Source organism: Myxocyprinus asiaticus, chromosome 49 (assembly GCF_019703515.2).
Source record: "Myxocyprinus asiaticus isolate MX2 ecotype Aquarium Trade chromosome 49, UBuf_Myxa_2, whole genome shotgun sequence".
Classification (NCBI taxonomy): domain Eukaryota; kingdom Metazoa; phylum Chordata; class Actinopteri; order Cypriniformes; family Catostomidae; genus Myxocyprinus; species Myxocyprinus asiaticus.
This window is the reverse complement of record NC_059392.1, coordinates 2,406,873-2,424,124: the sequence shown is the minus strand read 5'-3', so window position 1 is coordinate 2,424,124 and position 17,252 is coordinate 2,406,873. Positions and strand designations below refer to the sequence as shown.

General features: G+C 37.0%; 1 protein-coding gene across 1 annotated transcript in view; it reads right to left on the bottom strand.

The window, feature by feature from the left end:
- The window catches only part of LOC127438492 (fibrillin-2-like), a 93,016-nt gene that overhangs the window by 2,811 nt on the left and 72,953 nt on the right, over positions 1 to 17,252 (bottom strand). Inside the window, exons 48-64 of the mRNA XM_051694123.1 lie at positions 17,082 to 17,201; positions 16,718 to 16,843; positions 16,359 to 16,511; positions 13,540 to 13,608; positions 13,321 to 13,446; positions 10,672 to 10,791; positions 8,976 to 9,098; positions 8,534 to 8,665; positions 5,938 to 6,063; positions 5,487 to 5,693; positions 4,150 to 4,275; positions 3,894 to 4,016; positions 3,529 to 3,645; positions 3,294 to 3,422; positions 3,017 to 3,136; positions 2,101 to 2,332; positions 1,752 to 1,908 (exon numbers count right to left, since the gene is read on the bottom strand). Coding sequence (XP_051550083.1) covers positions 1,752 to 1,908; positions 2,101 to 2,332; positions 3,017 to 3,136; positions 3,294 to 3,422; positions 3,529 to 3,645; positions 3,894 to 4,016; positions 4,150 to 4,275; positions 5,487 to 5,693; positions 5,938 to 6,063; positions 8,534 to 8,665; positions 8,976 to 9,098; positions 10,672 to 10,791; positions 13,321 to 13,446; positions 13,540 to 13,608; positions 16,359 to 16,511; positions 16,718 to 16,843; positions 17,082 to 17,201 — 2,306 coding nt within the window. The remainder of the gene's footprint in view (positions 1 to 1,751; positions 1,909 to 2,100; positions 2,333 to 3,016; positions 3,137 to 3,293; positions 3,423 to 3,528; positions 3,646 to 3,893; positions 4,017 to 4,149; positions 4,276 to 5,486; positions 5,694 to 5,937; positions 6,064 to 8,533; positions 8,666 to 8,975; positions 9,099 to 10,671; positions 10,792 to 13,320; positions 13,447 to 13,539; positions 13,609 to 16,358; positions 16,512 to 16,717; positions 16,844 to 17,081; positions 17,202 to 17,252) is intronic.

The window sequence follows — 17,252 nt, the reverse complement described above, 5'->3', positions numbered from 1 at the left end:
TATTTCTTTATTTTTTATCCCAAATTGAAATGCCCAATTCCCAATGTGCTTAAGTCCTCGTGGTCGCGTAGTGATTCACCTCAGTCCGGGTGGCAGAGGACGAATCCCAGCTGCCTCCGCGTCTGAGATCGTCAACTCGTGCATCTTATCACGTGGCTTGTTGAGCACGTTGCCACGGAGACATAGCGTGTGTGGAGGCTTCACGCCATCCACCACAGCATCCACGCTCAACTCACCACACGCCCCACCAAGAACGAACCACATTATAGCGAGCACGAGGAGGTTACCCCATGTGACTCTACCCTCCCTAGCAACCGGGCCAATTTGGTTGCTTAGGAGACCTGGCTGGAGTCACTCAGCATGCCCTGGGATTCGAACTAGCAAACTCCAGGGGTGGTAGCCAGTGTTTTTTCTACTGAGCTACCCGGCACCCCTGGAAGTGTTTTACCCACACAGCTGGTCATTCAAGTGGGTCCTCACTAACAGTTTTGAGGTACAATTGCTCCAATCCTGAAAATAAAACTCCCCGAAGCAAGGATGTCATCCAGCTGCTCCATCAAGACAAGGCGACTATTATTCCGCTAGATAATGCGCATGACATAGTGGATGGAAACTCACAATGATTCGTATTTTTCTTTAGTAGAACTTTTAGAAATGCACTTAAAAGTGTGTGCTGAGTGACTCCAGCCAGGTCTCCTAAGCAACCAAATTGGCCCGGTTGCTATGGAGGGTAGAGTCACATGGGGTAACCTCCTTGTGGTCGAGATTAGTGGTTCTCACTCTCAATGGGGCACGTGGAAAGTTGTGCGTGGATCACGGAGAGTAGCATGAGCCTCCCGTGCTGTGAGTCTCCGCGGTGTCATGCACAGCGAGCCACGTGATAAGATGCGTGGATTGACGGTCTCAGAAGCGGAGGCAACTGAGACTTGTCCTCCGCCACCCGGATTGAGGTGAGTAACAGCGCCACCACGAGGACCTACTAAGTAGTGGGAATTGGGCATTCCAAATTGGGAGAAAAGTGGATAAATAAAGAAGAAATGCACTTAAAAATGCTAAACCCAGCTACTGTAATGTTTAGAAGTAACAACCTAATTAAAATGTTGGAGTGAAGCACCTAAATCAAGGCTATTCAATTCCGTTCCTGGAGGGCCACGTCCTGCATTTTACTTCCAACCCTGCCTGTAATTTTAAAGTATTCTTAAAGACCTTGATTAGCTGATTCAGATGTGTTTGATTAGGGTTGGAGCGAAACCCTGGAGGATAGAGGCGCTCCAAGTACAGGACACAAGAATCACAACACATAGCCCTTTTCCACTGACATGTTTTAGGGGCTGGTTCCTGGGCTGGTGCGAATTCTCGAACTGTTCCGCATGTTTCCACCGCAGAAAAGGCCGTTCAGGGGCAGGAAAACTGGTTATGCACCGGCCCCAAAAGCTTGCTGGTCCCTACGCAGGAACCAATTATGCCAGGGGCTAATAGTGCTGCACTTCCAGCACTGCATTAAATAGTGTGGTTCTGTACACACTATGCAGATTTACTGAAAATGAAGTTGAAGTTGTACCTGAATTTTTCAGGCGCGAATTGTGTAGTAGTAGAATGCGTTTGTCACTCCTATAAATAACGTAATTCTGTGTGTACAGAATGGGATTAAGTTCTAAGAAGGGGAGCGACAGTCATATTTAGCTGCAGTGTGAACGTGGCCATAGTGATCGCAATGAAACCAATGCGATATTGACTTTGTGCAAAAGTACCTTGAGCTCATTATCACCAGCATTACGCCTATGGCGGCCTTTCTTTCCAAGGTCTCCATTAATCTTGCATTCATAGCAGGCCTCCGGTGAGAGGGCCTCTTCTTCATCTCCCTCCGAGGCAAACTGACCCTGGAAACCAACACCTGTGATACAGTGCCTGGAAAAGAAATGGCGAAAAACCATTTTGTATTAAGACGCTGCACTAATATTGGCAAAGATTTTGGAATCAAATCGACACTGCACAAAAGCTGTTTATTATGCGTAAATTTTAAAGAACCCAGTTGTAATTGGTAAATGAGTACAGTCTTGCATGATGAGCGCACATCTTTACGCTAGACTGAATGCTCACCCTTGTCCTGCTCGGTAGAAACCTCCGGGGCATCCACACAAGTATCCTCCATCTGTGTTGGAGCAGCCGTAGCTGCAGGGGTTGTTGCCCTGGGCGCATTCATTAACATCCTGGCAGCCACCAGCTGTGGACTCGAAGTCAAAACCTGACGGGCACACGCATTTATAGCTGCCCAAAGTGTTATAGCAAGACGCCGACCCGCAGACCTGGTTCCCAGCACATTCGTTCTCATCTGAGTAGAAGAAAAAGAGAAATAAAAATGAGAAACACATGATTGACAACTTGCTGCACCTTGTCTGTTGATTTAGGCTATACTTAGTACTTACTAGTCATGTAGCCTTGCCACTAATTTATGCGTTGAATCTGTGTCGATCAGTTTAAATTGGGTGAAATATACTTGGAATTATACGCAAGTGAACCCAAAGCGCCTTGCATTCACAAAAAAAAACTTTACAAGACAAAATGACAACATACAAGTCAAAATGATTGCAAACCGCCCTGAAACTAATCAAGTGAAGTCTCAGAAGCTATAAGTGGAAAATGACGATTTTTTTCACCATTTACAAATACATTGGCAACATGAATTTGGCAACGGATATATGCGTGATTTTAATTCTCAGCCGCGGACGTTGGACCATTCAGTCTAGTGTAAATCGTCACTTTGAATCGAAAGCGTCAATTTATGTAAGAAAGGTTTGACGTAAGATTTACACAAATTCTTTCTTGTTCGTGTTTTAAGAATTTGACAGTCTCTTTACTCACATACTCTCCGTTAACGCAGAACTGAAACATGGAAAAACCCAGACGCTGTGCAGGGTATTGTGCGTCATTTAGATAATGTTCACATTGACCCGCCAACTAGTTGACTACTTTTCCAGGCCAGTAAAAAATAAGTCGTGGAAGCCCTTGTACTTACCCACACACTGGTTCCACTGGTAGTGTTGAACGTAACCCTGTGGGCAGCCGCAGCGAAATCCTCCCAACATGTTCTGGCAACCGTGCTGACAGCGGTGGTTTCCACCACATTCATCTACATCTGTACGAAACCAAGAAAACAATACATCAATAAATGTCATTTGATTTCCACGCTCCCATATGAAGCATTGGGAAATACCCCCGACTATAAATCATGAGTAGCTTGACAATCTACAGTTTCAAAGTAGCTTCCCAAACATTGGTAAACAGAAACAAACCCTCGCAGTTGAGCCCGGTTGGGTCCAGAGAAAAGCCCTTCTGACACTCGCAGTTGAAGCTGCCGGGTGTGTTGAGGCAAGAGGCGCGGGAACCGCACATGTTCGACTGACCGCTGCATTCGTTGTTGTCTGAGAGATGAAGCACAGAGGCAATTTTAGCACCAAATGACCTGCTCAATTATTTAGACTCTGCGATTGGTTTGTTAGCGGGGCGTTTTGAGTTCATATCATTCACCTATGCAAGCGGTCTGGTGCTGCGTGAAGCCCGTGGGGCATTTACAGGTAAAGCCACCGATCGTGTTGACGCACAGGAACTGACAGTTGTGTTGCTTAGTTGAGCACTCGTCCAAATCTGGAATGAATTTCAAATTAGAAGACGTAGGCGAGGCATTTCATTTTCCATAGCAAAGTAAAAAAAATCACAAGTGAGATCTCTTTAATATTTAATATTTCATTTGTTTTTCCTAGACAGCAGCTCTTACTGTCTGTCAAAAATGATGTCATCTGTGTCTATTTTTATTTCTTCAAAGAAACATTATTACTGAGACCAACTTTACAAGCCGATCTTATCCCAGTACGACCCATTAATGGTCTACTAACCTTTGCATGTCTTCCCGTCAGGCTGTAGGATGTATCCTCTGGGACACGAGCATAGGTAACTGCCTTCTGTGTTCTTGCACAGGAAGTTACACGGTTTGGGAGATTGAGAGCACTCGTCCACATCTAATCAGAAAACATCAATGAGAAAGGCATGTTTGGAATAAACTATTAATAGTTCTATTGAATAATAGGCTTTTCAAATGGTACTGCAGATTTGTCTGTTGTTTTAAATAAGGTTACAGTGAGGAGAACGTACCAACACAGGAAGTGCTAGTGAAGTCACTGGTGTAACCCACGTTACAGTGACAACGGAAAGAGCCGATGCTGTTCATACACTGACCATTCTTACACAAGTTGGGCATCACCTCACATTCATTGATATCTGAAAAACAGACATATTATTGTAAACAATGTACCAAAGAAATGTGTTTTTATTGAAATCTATTAATTTAAAAATATAACTTTTATAGTATTAAAAATCACTACAATATATTTCATTACATTTATGATAATTAATGAATAATTCATGTAAATATTAATATATAAGTATTAAAAAAAGTACTTTTTTAATTTTAATAAAATTATTAAATTAAAAATTTCTAACAATGTATGTATTTATTAAACACATTAATTAAAAACATTCATATTAATATATTAAAATGTATTGCAAACATCCATATCCAAATCTATCAAAGACATGCCTGAATTTAATGTGTTTTTAACTAAACATCCATAGAACTTTTTCATGAAAAGGCAATTATACAAATATTAATATATTAAAAAGATAATAAACATTACACAACGTTACATATTTTATATAAATTAAAACAAAATTATTTCAAGTAAACAATTATAAAAATGTATGTATTTAATAAACAGATTAATATATATTATTAAAAATAATAAATATTAATTAATTAAAATGTATTGTAAACATCCATATCCAAAGACATGCCTAAATTTAATGTGTTCTTAACTAAAAATGTATCAAACATTTTAATAAAAAGGAAATTATACAAATATTAATATATAAATAAGATAAACATTAAATATAACATTAAATAATTTTGCAAAATTATATAAAAATATGTCAACTATTTTTTTTTTCAAATGTAAGTATTTAATAAATATATTTGTTATTAAAAAATATTAATATATGAAAAAATTTACATTACACAACATTTTATATTTTTATGTAATTTTACAAATTGATTTAAACAAAATATTAAATGTATTTTAAATATCCATATTTAAATCTATCTATATGCCTTAATTTAATAAAATACTCTTAAATAAACATCTAAAAAAATATATAATATATATTATTACTACTTTAAAAAGTTAATTAACATGAAATAAAAATACTTATTTGTAATTTATTTGTAAAAAAAAAGTTTGCACAATTAAGACAGTCATATAAATATCAAAATATCAGAGTTTCACGCTTGCACATCATGAAATTTGTCTAAAGCTATTTTGTCTAAAAAACAGCCGTATCACCAGTACTTTGATGCTAAAATCATTTTTCTCCATTGTTGCTCTGTAAAATCTCTAAAGACATTTATAAGTAATATTCAGTCTAAAATGTCAAACCTCTGCCATCAGTGGTGTATCCTGGTCCAAGTGGGCACATCCTCTTGTACTGTATGGTACCAGGCAGTGGGCACAACTCACACAGTGAACCCCAGCCACGCCCGCCATTACAGCAACACTCTGACTTGGTAACAGTGTTGCGGTTGGTGGAAGACTGCTGGCACATCGTCTGCAAAACCTCCGTGAAACAGAAGCCCTTCCTGTTATCTGCAAACGACAACAACGTTTACGATAACGTAAGATGTGAACGTACATAATTATACACTGATTCAACTTTTCTGGATGAACTATCACTTTCAGGACATGTATGTGTGTGTACTGTGTTCTCTTGTGTGTGTATATATCAATGAGGGTGACAGTGGGCACATATGCATTGCCCTGTGTGAACTTGTGCACGTGTCCATAAATGTGACCCATTGCTGTCAGCTTCATTCTGATTGGTCGGTCTTACCAATGCATTCTGTGCCCGTTGAGCTTTGCTCGAAACCCTCGTTACATTCACAGCGGTAACTGCCCACCAGGTTGACACAGCGACCGTTTTTACAGATTCCAGGCTTAGTTCTGCACTCGTTGAGGTCTGCAGAGGTAACATGCAGAGGAGGAGGAGAGAGAAAGAGAGCAGTAGAATGAATTTGTGATCAGAGACAGCTTATGCAATGAGACAGCTAACAAAAGCACATGCATACTGTATAAAAACTATTTTAAGAATTAGGTACAGTAAATATTAAAGCACACAATATGTTACATGTTTAGGTTACATCACATGCATGATATTGCATAAAATTTGACTGCATAGGAGGTTATAGTAAGAGTACTCTTACGAAAATTACCTTGATAACGTTTCCACCACAATACAATACAGTTATGCATTTGGCAGACGCTTTTATCTAAAATGGCTTTCGTCACTTTTTCGTCATCAGCTCAGTACGCGCATGACTTAGAGGATCGTCTGCACATGTTGACTGTGCTTAAAGAGTATCACAGAGCAATCGTAGAGCGCCTACATACTAGAGTTTACAATGTGTCAGAGACGCTGTGAATTATGAAGGTAAAATAGTGCCTAAATGATTTGCATGCGAAGAGTAAGATTTGTGAAAGCGTAAATCAAACTGCGAGCGTAAAAATAAATTGCATGTGCACAGAACGTTTTGTAAAGTTGTAAATCAAGTTGCAAGCATAAGAACAAAATGATTAGCAATACTTTAATGCTTTGCATAAGTGTAACTTATATATATATCATATAATATTTTTGTATTATTGCAACTTGATTTACACCTTTACAAAACTTTCTGTGCACATGCAATTTATTTTTACGCTTGCAATTTGATTTACGCTTTCACAAATCTTACTCTGCGCATGCACATTTTTCTATCACGCTTGTAACTTCATTTACACTTTTACAAATCTTACATTGTGCTTGCAAATCATTTAGGCACTATTTTACCTTCATAGTGAATGCGTTGATTTGAACAGGGATGGTGCGTCGGAAGGACGGAGAGGGAAACGCAAGGGTTTGCAATAGTGAGGCTCTGTCACGCGAACAAAAGTTGAGACCATTTCGACCCTGGTACAAGTGTTTACTGGTACATTGTCAAAAAGTTATATTTTAGATAGCCATCTCTATGAGCCATCTCCATGATAGCAACTGGATTGCCTCTTGTTTTCAAACTTTGCGACCAAAAGTGTATACTTTGAAAGGCTAAAGCGCGCGACTGTGCATCAGACGAACACTTTTGGTACATCTTACTACTTGCGTCTCACGCCTTCTAAACGAACCTTTGGCATTCCCATACATCAAACGCTCCATCGCTGCTTTCCCTAGTGTGTAAGCAAACTTTAATGCACATGCGTCAAACAAGTCCATGTGATTGTGGTCAAAAGAGTATACTTTAAAAGGCTAAAGCGCGCGACCGTGCGTCAGACAGATGCTTTTGGAGCGTCTTACTAGTGTCTCACGCCTACAAAATGGACCTTTAACATTCCCATGCATCAAAAGCTCCGTCTGCGCTTTCCCTAGTGTGTAGGCGACCCTAAGTGCACATGCGTCAAACACATCCATATGGTTGCAGTAAAAATGGTGTACTTTGAAAGGCTAAAGCATGCAACCGTGCGTCAGATGGACGCTTTCTTACTACTTGCGTCTCATGCTTTCCAAACGGACCTTTGGCATTCCCATGTGTCAAACGCTCCATCGGCACTTTCCCTATTGTTTTGGCGACCCTCAGTGCACGTGTCGAATGCGTCCATATGGTTGCGGCCAAAAGGGTATACTTTGAAAGGCTAAAGCACGTGACCGTGCGTCAGACGGACGCTTTTGGAGCGTCTTACTACTTGCATCTCACGCTTTCCAAACAGACCTTTGACATTCCCATACGTCAAACGCTCCGTCTACACTTTCCCTATTGTTTTGGTGACCCTCAGTGCATGTGTCGAACGCATCCATATGGTTGCGGCCAAAAGGGTATACTTTGAAAGGCTAAAGCGCGCATGCGTCAGAAGGATGATTTTGGAGCGACTTCTTGCGTCTCACTAGTTTTCAACACCTCTAGTCATAAGCGCTGTGTTTTAAGGAAGTTGTGTCAAGTTAAACAATTTAAAACTTGGAGAACTTCTTGAGAACCCTGGATTCTGTTGTGCTCGGTCCAGCTGTCTGAGTGAGCTACACACTCGTTGGTTTGACGAGGCGTGTTGACTTTACAGCTGGAGTTGCGCTGACTGCCCCCTACTGCATCAAGGTGGTACATCAAGCTCCGATGGTAGGAACATTCCTTATTACGGAATTTACATATGGCTCGGGGGGCATGATTAATTGCGTTTTTAACGCATTATTTTTCACATAATTAATTGCAATAAATGAATGAGCTAAATTGACAGCTCTTGTTAAAGTAATACGAAAGTACATCATCATCAATTTTCTCTTTAAATTATTGTATATTCTGTTGATGACGACATAGTTGCTTCATTCTTTTTTTAATATTTCTCATTTGCAAGGTCAGATAAATTCACACCTACACACACACACACACACACACATCCTGGATTCTCACCCATGCAGCCCTCTCCATCAGGGCGTCGGGTCATGCCTGGTGGACAGATACACATGAACGTGCCGATCTGGTTCTTACAGGCCATGCCTCTGGACGCACAGTCATCAATACCTTCAGCACACTCATCCTGATCTGGAGAGAGAAATATTCATAATAATATGGATCAAATCACATACTGAAATCATGGTAGTGCTGGGCTGACTCAATATGTATAAAACATAATTTAGAGAATGCATTTTCTGTATCTAATTAATGTAGATATTACAACATGGAAGATGGAACACTAAAGGGAACAGCTGCATGAATATTCTTCAAATAAATCTCCTTTTGTATTCCTCAGAAGAAAGTGAGTAAATAATTACAAAATTCTCACATTTGGGTGAACTATTCCTTTAATATTGAGGCCAGTATTAACAGAGAAAGATGGGCGACATATTCTCACCTCGACACATTCGGTTGTCATCTCGCAGCACGTATCCCGCAGGGCACATGCACTCGTACGAGCCAAAGGTGTTAACGCAGCGGAAAGCGCAGAGGAGGGGGTTCAACGTGCACTCATTGATGTCTGAAGACAGAAAATACATCCAAACGCACAAACAGACAGATTGTGAGACAACAAAAAACAATTAATTATTTGCTAATTTTGCATGTGAATAAAATGTCTAAACTGCAAAAAAGGGGTTAGGCCTGTAAAAATACCTCAACATTCTTAAAACAAGATCAATTTATTATCATATTTATCTGAGAGGCAAAACTGTGTGATGTATTTAGACATGCTTTCAGAGAATATATATTTTTGTTACATTATTTTTTAAGTAAGTTCTTACTACATTGGCAAACAGTTTTTTCTTGTTTTAAGCATAAAACTCTCAAAACTTTGTTTGATTTATGCTTAAAACCAGAGAAAAAAAAGCTGTTTGCCAGTGGGGTAAGAAAAACTTTATTCAATATTTTTTTTGTCATTTCAGTGTATAAACTCTTATATCACACCATAAATATTGTTGTTGACCAATTTTGGCAATATCACGATATACACATTTATGGAAAAGTTATTCATAATTAACTTAAAAAAAAAAAGAAGAGGTTTAATATTATGGTAGCTAGATTAATAAATGCTATAAAAAAGCATTACTCATAGTTAGTTAATGATAACTAATGTATTAACTAATGTTAACGAATAGAACCTTATTGTAAAGTGTTACCAGATTATTAATAAAGACAATTTATACAGTATATTTCTGTATAATTTATATACATTTCTATTACTGAACTCACACAAAATCTTATGTATGTGCATGTATGTAAATTAAGATAAAATTCTTAAAGATAATTATTAATTTAAAAGAATGTATAATTTGGTATAATTTAGATTTTAATCAATTTCGAATAATTTTAAACACATTATTTTAAATAATTTTAATTTAAAGTCTAAAAATGGCTTACATTTAAAAGAGTTAGGGTTAAGGTTATTCTGCAATAAATATAATTACCTTCATTTATTAAAAACTAAATGTCTATGATACTGTATGTCTGTTTTTAGATAGCTAGGTAAAGTGTGTGCGCGAGAGAGAAATTTACTAGTAATTGAAGTTAAATCTGACTGAACATTTGCACAATTATTTTTTTAAAGATTTACGCATATCAATTACATAACCAAGAATTACATAAAACTGAATCGAGCAATTAAAAAAAAGAAATATTTTATTTATTTTATTTTGTTAAATATTACACTATTACATTTGAAATTGTATCATCAAATTGAAAAGCTTAAATCTTAAAAATAAGCTAAAATATTTTTTTTTGAATGTGGGGATATCCAACATTTTTGTGAATAAAGAAAATAATGCGTTTTGAATTAAAAAAAATCAAATGGTAAATGTTTTCCTTTAGGGCTAGATTTAAGCTGTGGTTTAAAGTTAGTCAGTAGTATTTATAATTGGCTTATGTTGATTTCGGACATTGCTTTCGGTCAAAAGGTCCTTTCATTCATATTTTTCCTCCAGTTAATTATAAATAACTTTTCCAAAAAAAATAGTATATCATCATGATATTGTCAATTTTAGTCTAGTACAATATATATTGTAATATAAGATTTTCCTTATATGCCACAACCCTACTTACATCTATATTTAACTCACCTTCACAGGTCATCATGGGTCCAGGTTCAAAACCCTCCTGACATGAACACTCAAATCCACCCTGAACATTCGTACAAGTCCCATTTCCGCAAGGATTACCGATAGAGCATTCATCCGTATCTGTGAAAAGGACAAGATTAAATGCGATTAAAGGTGCAGTCTGTAATCTTAATAACAAACTAATAAACTAATTGATGCTTTTAGCCAAAGCAATAGAAGCCTAATGTAGTAACCTATGAGATTTGAAACGACCACCTTCCAGTGACCTTAAGTAGAGTGTAGCAGATATACAGTAGTATCTCAAACTAAATATATTGTCATAATCAAGGTTTAACTGTTACGGTTATGTAACAGTTACCACATGAATCAAACCATTTTACTTTCGTAATGTGACTATTTTTGTCAAGTGAAACAGGATTTCAATAGGTCAAAAATGTATTTTATTTAAAAGGAATTGATTGGACGGTGAAAAATAGAGATAGACCGATAATCGGTTTGACCGATATTTGTAACCGATATTTACACTTCAACTTAATTGGTAATTGGTTCTTTAATAATAAGCAGGTCACCAGAGGTTGGTGATAAATGATTAAAGTTCATTAAAGCAGAAATAAAACAATGATTAAAAATCGGTTATGCATATCGGTTATCGGACACTTGAACACAAAAATAATCAGTATCGGTCATTAAAAAACCAATATCGCTCAATCTCTTGTGAAAAAAGGTCTCTATATGTCCGGTGGTTGGTGGGCAGGGGTATCAAATAAGAGGGTTTGATGACGTCAGCCAAAAAAAAAAAAAAAGTCTCGGAGAAATTACGTTTTATTCTTTAGAATAACTAATAAAGTAAATAAAGTAAAAACGTGTATTAGGAAGGTACATAGTCTATTTTGATTTCACGTTGACTTTCCTTTCTTAAAACGGACCAAGAGTGACGAGATTTTGTCGATCATTGGTTTTTATAGTAGCTCCGGCCACAGTGAAATCTGATTGGTCAAAAATTCCACTCCACATAACTATATATTAAACATCAAAATGTGTTAATTGGCTGCGATTTTGTCACTTCGTGCAACATTTTCACTCTCATCTCAACATTTTTGAGGACACAAAATGTATTTGATGCTGGATATTTTTAATCCTATAACTCTGTGTGTATAAAATATGATACACAACGTTTGACAGCTCCTGTTTCACTCTCTGTTCAAGCTAAAGAGCCAAACAACCTATGGTATGTAAGTTTCACATGTTATGGCACCATCTAGTGGTTACTTGTGAATAAAAGTGGTTTCAGTGTTTATATCGATCTATTTAAAATGCCGGCGGACTTGTGTGAAAAGTGACTCTTATGTTGGATAAGTGACAGCTTATTTTAATAAAGTAAAAGTGACTAATGATTATATTGTTAATGATATTTTAAAATGAGTATTTGCTGAATATAAGCAACTTGTGCTTGGTTAAAATTTTGTATATTATTTTATTGAAAAAAAAACCCTTTGAAATCCATGTATCAAATATGATACAACAGGCTTTTGAGGTTTATCTCTTAATCACCATTACATTACATTCATGCCCACTGCAAAAAAACAAAAATCACAGAGCTTTGAAAATTCTGACATATACATTTATAAGATATAAAGTGTGTATTTTCATATATGCAGCCTGCTCTGTCATTATAAAGATCTCATTGTTTTACAGCAGTGCTGGGCGGATTACTTGTGAATTACAAATTACATGGCAAAAAATGCAATCAGTAACGTAATCTCATAGATTACATTTTTTGGGTAATCTACTTTGATTACTTTTGGATTACTTTCAACCTAATTCTATTTTATTTTGTCACATGCGTTTGAATAGGATAATCATTTTAACATAAAAGTACAGAGGAAGAAAATGTATTCCATTCTTCATTACTAACAAAAAGAGCTCCTTATGACATTTTTAGTGCATTAAACATTACATGAATGAAATAAATATTAAATCTAACAGCCAAAGTTTATCATTTAAAACACAGAGACATCAAGTTTATTTTATGTGCATAAAACAATAGCAGAATTACGAACATTAATGACCATAAAATCAACAAAAAAACAATAAAAAAACTAATGATGATAAAATCAGCAGTGACGATGTTGCCTAGGTCAAAGATTTCATCAAAAACACTTTTATCGCCTATACCACAGCAAAAAAAAGTTTTACAATTTCCCTTTTATAAAGGTCAATATAGTGTTTGGTGCATAAAATACATATGATCAAAATTCTTTATTGAAAATAGAATATTGTATTTGATGTGCTGAACTGAACTGATGTACTTCAATCCATATTTATAGACCAGGGAGAGGAAGTTGTCATGGTCAAACTCGCCAACATTTGGTATCTTTGAAAAGCCCAGGGAGTCCTCTGGTAATACCCCAAGATTTACCACTGTAGCATGTAGTATGGGCTAAGATAAACTTACAAAACAAATGTCCTACACAAAAATGAATTGCTGGGCCTCAAGAGGATAAAGAGCTTTAAAGTCTAATATGATGCATAAAAAAAACATGCAAAATAGTTATAGTTTGTCTAATGGTGTTAAAAACAGTTTAATGTAAAAAAAAATAATTATCAAACAATTCTTTCATATATCAACTTCTTTCAATGTTAACTTACCCACGCAGTTGACGCCGGTGTAGTCCAGGTTATAGCCAAACGGACACTCGCAGCGGAACGAGCCGTCAGTATTAATGCACAAGCCGTTACTGCAGATTCCCGGGTTTTCAACACATTCATTCATGTCTGGGCAGGCAGAGAGGAAGTTATAATCGGGTCAGAGGAGAGTGGAGCACAGAGATGAGCTTTTCATGACAGGATTTCAGTGGGATTTCTCACCTTCACGTCCCATGTCTCCAGGTCTCAGGACAGCTTCATGGCCGTAGGGACACAAAGTGTCAAACGCAGCTGCCGTTGAAGAGAGAATGGAGAGATGTCAAACTCACAGAATATATTCTGTCATTCGGAACACAGACATACAGTATGGAGGAATCACGTATACATTTTCTGATAAGTGTGCATTTATATTTCTGGGGCTTAAAGTCGAAAATGTCATGTGGTGTAACCGTCTGGAGACAGTAAAAAAAACTAAAATTAGAAGCTAAAATTCTTCAAAAAAAGAAATGTTGGCATGAACTGTGCAGAATAATATTTTTATTATTATTTCTTAAGAAAATAAGAAGTGAAACCATTTTATTTTAAAATATAAGTCATATTTGAAAAACTTTTGTCCACCAAATCAAAGTCATGTGGTGCAACCAACATGTAGGAAGCAATTTTGTCGTCATGTGACAATAGTTTGAAAACAAGTAATTTTTCCCTTCATATCATTAAATATCAATATTTTGACATTGTAATGAAAAGGCACATTTTTGTTCAGGTCATTTGGTGCAACCATGAGAACTTATTCTCGGCTTAAAAATTCAGGATATTCTTAAAAAAAAGTGTTTTACCTTGAAACACGTTTGAAAACTTTTACATCGGTACAAATGTGTACTGAAGATGCAAGGAAAGTATTTTAGTACCTTTTACTCGATGGTTACACCACATGACATTTTTAAAGTCATTAAATCAATTCTTTTTTGTAGAGTGTTATTTTTGTATTTTTTATTTGTAAAAACAACATGAACAGACTGTCAATCATTTAGCAATTTCTCATAGTATTGTAGTTGCAGTGAATTATTGAGGCATAATGCCATTTTTAAGCCATGTTGTTCATAACAGTTGTCACTTGAGGGCGCTATTTTGCTGCTGTTGTTTTTAACAACCGTTTCTGCATGATGTTGGCCTCAATAAAGCTCATTTGGTATCTTTGGAGTGCAGGGTTTTGGAAAAAGGGGGGCGTGGCTAATCCAACGGCTCATCTTGACAGCTTGTGGAAATTGTAGAATGGCTAAAATCGCGTATAGCATAAATATAATGACCTTCATTTATTCTAAATGTCTTCAGTATGTCCCTTTTTTTTAAATAGGTAGGTAAAGTGTGTGTGTGCGAGAGACAACATTTACTAGTAATTGTGTAATTAAGTTAAATCTGACTAAACATTTGCACTACTTTTTCATAACAAAATTCCATTATTTTTAACAAAATAAAATAAAAAGCTAAATATTTTAAGTAGGGCTGTCAAATGATTCAAATGTTTAATCGCGATTAATCGCATTTTTTTGTTGTAGTTAATCGCGATTAATCACAGATTTTGAAAATGATGAAATTTGACATCATCTACAGTATACATATTTTCCTGTCAAAATGCATTTATTTCCATCTTAGGAAAGAAAGCAAAACAATATGTAACAATATCATGCATTAATAATATTTTCCAAACAAAGCCTTTCACAATATAAAGATAGAAATGCACTAAAATATCACCTATTCAAGTAACAAACGTTTCCCAAAGCTGTGTTCATGATTTTCGTCAGAGCGTCAACGCCAGCGCCGCTTTGAACTCCACGGGAAAAGTGGAGTGATAGTTAAGACTTGGCGTGCTTTAGTGGTAATAAAAATGTGCTGAAAATACTTGATTTCTATCACAAGTCCCATCTGGGCTTGTTTTGTATATCAAATACTAGCGGTAAGAGGTGCATTCTCCATCATTTTATCACTGACAGGGAGGTGCTGTTGTGGTGTGTCCGTTAGTGTAATGACTCCAAGCGGACACATTACACATTACAAAGGTTTGGCCCTCCCAACAAGTGTTTATGCTGTATTTGTAAATTATTATTTTTTTTTAATAAATTTTTTTTTTCTCCCCAATTTGGAATGCCCAATTCCCAATGCGCTTCTAAGTCCTCGTGGTGGTGTAGTGACTCGTCTCAATCCGTGTGGCGGAGGACGAATCACAGTTGCCTCCACGTCTGAGACCGTCAATCTGCACATCTTATCACGTGGCTTGTTGAGCGCGTTACCATGGAGACGTAGCGCGTGTGGAGGCTTCACGCTATTCTCCGCGGCATCCACACACAACTCACCACGCGCCCCACTGAGAGCAAGAACCACATTATAGCGACCACGAGGAGGTTACCCCATGTGACTTTACCCTCCCTAGCAACCGGGCCAATTTGGTTGCTTAGGAGACCTGGCTGGAGTCACTCAGCACACCCTGGATTCAAACTCGCGACTCCAGGTGTGGTAGTCAGCGTATTTACTCGCTGAGCTACCCAGGCCTGGTTTATGCTGTATTAACGGTAAATGCGTTAATCACGATTAAGAAAAATTTACGTGTTAAACTTTAATTAATCGCATGCGTTTAACGCATTAATTCTGACAGCTCTAATTTTACTTATTACTTATAGTTTTATTAATTTCATTTGGTTAAAAAAATGACATTTGATGGAATTTTGTTATAAAATTTTAAATGCGTAAATCTTCAAAATAGGCTAATATATATATATAATATAAAAATTTTTTTTTTTTTTTTTTTAATGGGGGAGATCTTCAATTAAAAAAAAAAAAGTAATCCTAAATAAAGCAAAAACTAATTTTGTTTTTAATAAAAAAACTAAAATGCAAATGTTACGTTTTCTTTCAGGTTCAGAATTCAGGTGTGGTTTAAAGTTAGTAGTATTTATAATTAGCTTTAAATTCAACATCTGTTTAAATACAATAGAAGCCTACAGTATGTGCCCATTTAAATCAGTAAGGAAATGCGTGTGACTCACCCTCACTCTCTCGCGGGCACAGCTCACAGGGGTCGCCCCAGCCCTCGCCCGGCAGCAGACTGCAGCAGCATTTGGCTTTGGTGGTGTTCAGTGGTTTGGGCACAGTGCATTTACCAGCTTCAAAACGTGTGAAACAGAAGCTCTCACGCGTATCTGACGGCAAAACAGATTCAAAACACTTTATTAATAACTACTACTAATATAGCTTTTACAAAATCATAATTCTGATAGCTTAGAAAAGTATTAGCACATGGCTCGTAATGTGACTTTTCCATTATGAATGTAGTGTGGGACTTAATTTAATATAATTAGTGCCACCAAGAGGTCTGAATGCTGATCGATTAGAGAGCGTATTTTACCGAAACATCGGCGGCCGTTGTCCGACAGCACGAACCCAGGCTGGCAGATGCACTGGAAGCTGCCTGGCGTGTTTTTACAAATGCCAAACTGACAGATGTTTGGCTCCACACTGCACTCGTTGATATCTGTGGAGGAAAAATAGGTAGAAATGTATCAAAGGTCATGTCCTGCATGTGGCCGGGGGCAAATTAAGTGGCATTGGGACCCCATCGACAGATGGACTGGGTCACCATCGAGTTTTTGTTTATTTATATGTGATAGTGGGTGAATAAAAGGTCATTTCTGTTGCTCAGATTTTGTCAAATATTGACTGTGACTTTTAACCACTGCAATTTGGTTTTGATCAACAGCACAAAGTCTTACCGACACATTTGTCATTTTGTACTTCGTATCCAGGTGGACAGATGCATCGGAACGAGCCGTCCAGATTCTGGCAGGTTCCAGGTTGACAGGTGCCCGGCAGCGTCACACATTCATTGATATCTGAAGAGTAACAAACACTCACATTTTACAATATATACCCTTTAATGGGGA